The sequence below is a fragment of the Eucalyptus grandis genome, chromosome 8, assembly GCF_016545825.1.
Source record: "Eucalyptus grandis isolate ANBG69807.140 chromosome 8, ASM1654582v1, whole genome shotgun sequence".
NCBI lineage: Eukaryota > Viridiplantae > Streptophyta > Magnoliopsida > Myrtales > Myrtaceae > Eucalyptus > Eucalyptus grandis.
Genome location: NC_052619.1, coordinates 14,754,526 through 14,758,375, shown reverse-complemented (window position 1 = coordinate 14,758,375; position 3,850 = coordinate 14,754,526). Strand labels below are relative to the sequence as shown.

The window sequence follows — 3,850 nt, the reverse complement described above, 5'->3', positions numbered from 1 at the left end:
AATGCTTCCAATGAAGACTCGAGTCTATACGTGAGGGGGTTTTACAAGAACGATGTATCCTGATGGCTCCTCCATGTCTGTTATTTACGGTTAATTAGGGCTTTCTTCAAGGATGGGTTAATCAAGGCTTTCTCGAAGATGATAATGCACGGTTTATCTGACTTGAATAATGCGTGGTTATTTGAGCATGTTGTGTTATGCAATGCCCTATAAGAGTATTGAAACAATATTGAATGCACGACAAGTTTTGCTTTATTAAACAATAGAAACATAACAGTTGGGACCGCTATATGGGACCACTTTTATGCAATTTGCAGTGGTCCCAACTTGCCATAGTTTTAGGTTGTAGCTTTTTCATGGATTTTTAGACGTGACCCCATTTGTCTTTGTTTTGTTGTCTTTAGATTATACTTTCGATGTTTGTTTATTCTTATTGTATAAACAATAGAAATATTTTGATTGGTGTCCTTTTCCTTTTTTAGTTTAGATGATTTTTATGCGTAATTTTTGCAGATTTACATGGCTGATGAGACGTTCCGATTTACTCTATGCGTTGGGGGTAGGTTTATTCGTGATAAAATAATAGAGTATGTTGATGGTTATAGCAGTGAATGGCTTTATGATCCAGACAAATTAAGTTACTTTGAGATTTTGCACTTGGTACAAGATATGGGTTACTCTAATATTGAGAAACTCCACTACTTAATGCCGGGAAAGAATTTTGAGAATGGTTTTAGAGTAATTGAAGATGACACTTCAGTACAGGAAATGATAGGATTTTGGGAAAATTTTGTCGGTACATGTGAGATATTTATTGAACATGGCAAAGACATGAGTGTTGACATTGGTGATGGGTTAGCCAAGGGATTAATGAACGTAGAAGAAGATGAGGGAGTTGCAATGCTTATTGAAGATGATGATGAGCTTGTTGAGGTGCCATGGTTATCTGACAATGAAGAAGAATAACTTCAAATGGCTAGGGGAAAAATTAGAACTTTTAAGGGAGAGAATGCATATGGTGTTGCTAGGTTGGTAGAGATACCTAGTGAAATAAATGTAGAAGTAGAACAAAAAAGGAGGAGGAAAAAGGCTATAGCAGTCCATTGTGAAGATAACGTTGAGCTTGAGACTGAAGGTTTTGACTCAAGTGACTCTAATTGGAGCTTTGTCACAAGTGATGAGGAAGAACTAGAGGTAGAAGAGGCTGTTAGAAGGAAGAGCACACGTGTGCAATATGATGAAACCACAGAAATTCCTCACTTTGCACTAAATATGGTGTTTGATGGCCCTAAGCAATTTAAGGAAGCTATCAATAAATATGCATCTACCAGAAGAGTTAATATTGATTTGATCAAGAATGACAAGGTGCGCGTAAGGGCAAAATGTAAGGCTAAAAATTGTGATTGGTTAATTTATGCGGCTAGAGATAACAAGACCGGCTTGTTTCTAGTGAAAAATTTCAGGGATGAACACACGTGCTCTTGGTCTTTCCAAGTGAGGAGGTTCACATCTACATACATGGCCAAGCATTATCTAAGTTTGTGGAGAGCAGCTCCTTCAATGAAATTGCAGGAGTTCAAGAGAATTGTACGAGAGCAAATGAGCTTAGATGTTACTATCAGCCAATGTAGAAGGACTAAGGAAAAGGTAATCGCAAGACTAAATGGGACGTATTCCTATGAGTTCAGCAGGTTGTGGAATTATTGTGAAGAAATTCTTCATAGAAATCCCCGAAATACCGTGAAGGTAAAGTTTCTAAGAGAATCCCCAAATTCAAGACCCATCTTCCAACGAATTTATGTTTGCTTTGATGCCGTAAGAAATGGATTCCTTAAAGGTTGCAGACCTTTGATAGGGTTGGATGGATGTTTCTTAAAAGGAATGTTAAAGGGCGAGTTATTGACTGCCGTTGGGAGGGATGCAAATAATCAAATGTACCCTATCGCATGGGCTATTGTGGAGGTCGAGAATAAGGATTCATGGGGCTGGTTTGTAGAGGCCTTGAAGTATGACCTTGGCACAAATGACGGTGTGGGATACACAGTGATCTCAGATCAACAGAAGGTAATGTTATTACTCTTCCTTCATTTTGTAGTTTTCATGTGTGACATATTGTAAATTCATTATATAAATGATAATATCATGGATTCATTGTAGGGGCTTGTGCAAGTACTCGAGGAGGAGATGTCATTGGCTGAGCACCGACGATGTGCAAGACATATCTATGCGAATTGGCGTAAGAAGAATGGGGGTAACAATTGTCGCAAGCAATTCTGGATGTGTGCAAAGTCAACTACAATTCCTCAATTTGAAAAGCATCTTGAAGAATTGGGTAAGATGAGTAAGACGGGAAAAGCTGACTTGATGAGGATTGCTCCAAAATATTGGTGCAAGGCTTTCTTTGAAACTATATGCAAGTCAGATATTGTGGATAATAACTTGTCAGAAGCATTTAATGGATCGATATTGGAAGCTAGACACATGTCTATCATATCCATGCTTGAGGATATTAGAGAAAAGATTATCACAAGAATGCATGAGAAAAGAGGTGCATGTCAAAGATGGAAAAGAGACATTGCACCTAGGATATTAGAAAAAATAGAAGGCAATAAAAAGGAAAGTGCCTTTTGTCATGTGCTTTGGAATGGAGAAGATGGATTTGAAGTGCGCCATAAGAATGACAAATTTGTAGTGGACATAAGAAACAACTCATGTTCTTGCAGGGCGTGGGACTTGAGTGGCATTCCATGCCCTCATGCAATTTGTGTCATTCTATTCAAAGGGGAGGAGATAGAAACTTTTGTCGCTCACTGGTACAAGAAGGATAGATATTTAAAGACATATAGTCACTACTTGGAAGCAATGAATGGTGATAACCTTTGGCCTTCTAGTGATAAAGAACCTTTAGTGGCACCAATGCCTCGAGTTATGCCTGGTAGGCCTAAACGGAAAAGGATAAGAGAGGAAGGAGAATCTAGAAATGGGTTCAAAGTGTCAAGACAAGGTAGAAAACTCACATGCCATTTGTGCTTCAAACGAGGCCACAACTCAAGAACTTGTCCATTGAAACAAAAGCAAAATGTAAGGTTTATTTACTCTGTCTTTAGTCTCTGTTTGTGTCAATATTTTTTTACTTCATTTTCTTAATGGACAGGATGAAGAAATACTGGGACAAAGAGAAGCCAACTCACTTGTTACAAAGATGCATCATAACAATGCCACCACTCGAGAGGTGCTCTTGACCTTACTTTTAAGTAAGTGACTATGTGCTCGAATAATTTCATTTGTCATTTTGAATTGAGAGATGATCTTCTTAACAGCCTGAACTGGAAGGTAGTCAATCCATTCCTATACTAAGAAATACTGACCATGATGTGGTCAATGTGAAGAAGGTGGAGAGCACATCGCACAAATTTATCACTATAACAGGACTAGAGGTATAACTTTATAATAGAAAACTATTGTTATGTAAAGATTTGACATTTGATTATTTGATTGATTGATGCATTTCTTTTGTCCAGCGGCAAAAGGCAAACATCATGAAAGTCCAGCAGCAAAAGGCAAACATCATGAAAAAGAAGCAAGAAGAAAGGAAACAAGCTGAGTAGCATTTGAACAATACTTGAAGTGTTGGATCAATAAGATCTCCAAGAAAGAGGCAAATTGACCAGAAGTAGTTGTTTGAAGAGTTAGAAATGGGACATGTTGTAGTACTTTTTGTTGATATGATACTCTTGAATTTAAGACCAAGAGATATTTTTTTTTTTTTTTTTGGTAATTTAGGAAGCGTTTAAGATGTGGCAATGTTGTTAAGAGAACAAGCATTCTGGGTTGTTTTTTTATAGTACAT

The 3,850-nt window shown here is 37.6% G+C and overlaps 1 protein-coding gene across 1 annotated transcript; it reads left to right on the top strand.

Annotated features, from left to right (window-relative positions):
* Positions 1 to 972: 972 nt before the first annotated feature.
* Positions 973 to 3,608, top strand: LOC120287001. Its single transcript, XM_039299629.1, has 5 exons — positions 973 to 2,064; positions 2,158 to 2,991; positions 3,155 to 3,232; positions 3,321 to 3,437; positions 3,522 to 3,608. The coding sequence occupies exons 1-5, from the start codon at positions 973 to 975 to the stop codon at positions 3,606 to 3,608; spliced, it is 2,208 nt and encodes a 735-aa protein (XP_039155563.1).
* The last annotated feature ends 242 nt before the right edge of the window (positions 3,609 to 3,850 follow it).

Excerpts from the sequence above, each read along its gene's own strand:
- LOC120287001 (XM_039299629.1), top strand. The coding sequence starts at position 973 with ATGGCTAGGGGAAAAATTAGAACTTTTAAGGGAGAGAATGCATATGGT. Across the intron at positions 2,065-2,157 it reads TGATCTCAGATCAACAGAAG|GGGCTTGTGCAAGTACTCGA; the intron begins GTAATGTTATTA and ends GATTCATTGTAG. Across the intron at positions 2,992-3,154 it reads AATCTAGAAATGGGTTCAAA|GATGAAGAAATACTGGGACA; the intron begins GTGTCAAGACAA and ends CTTAATGGACAG.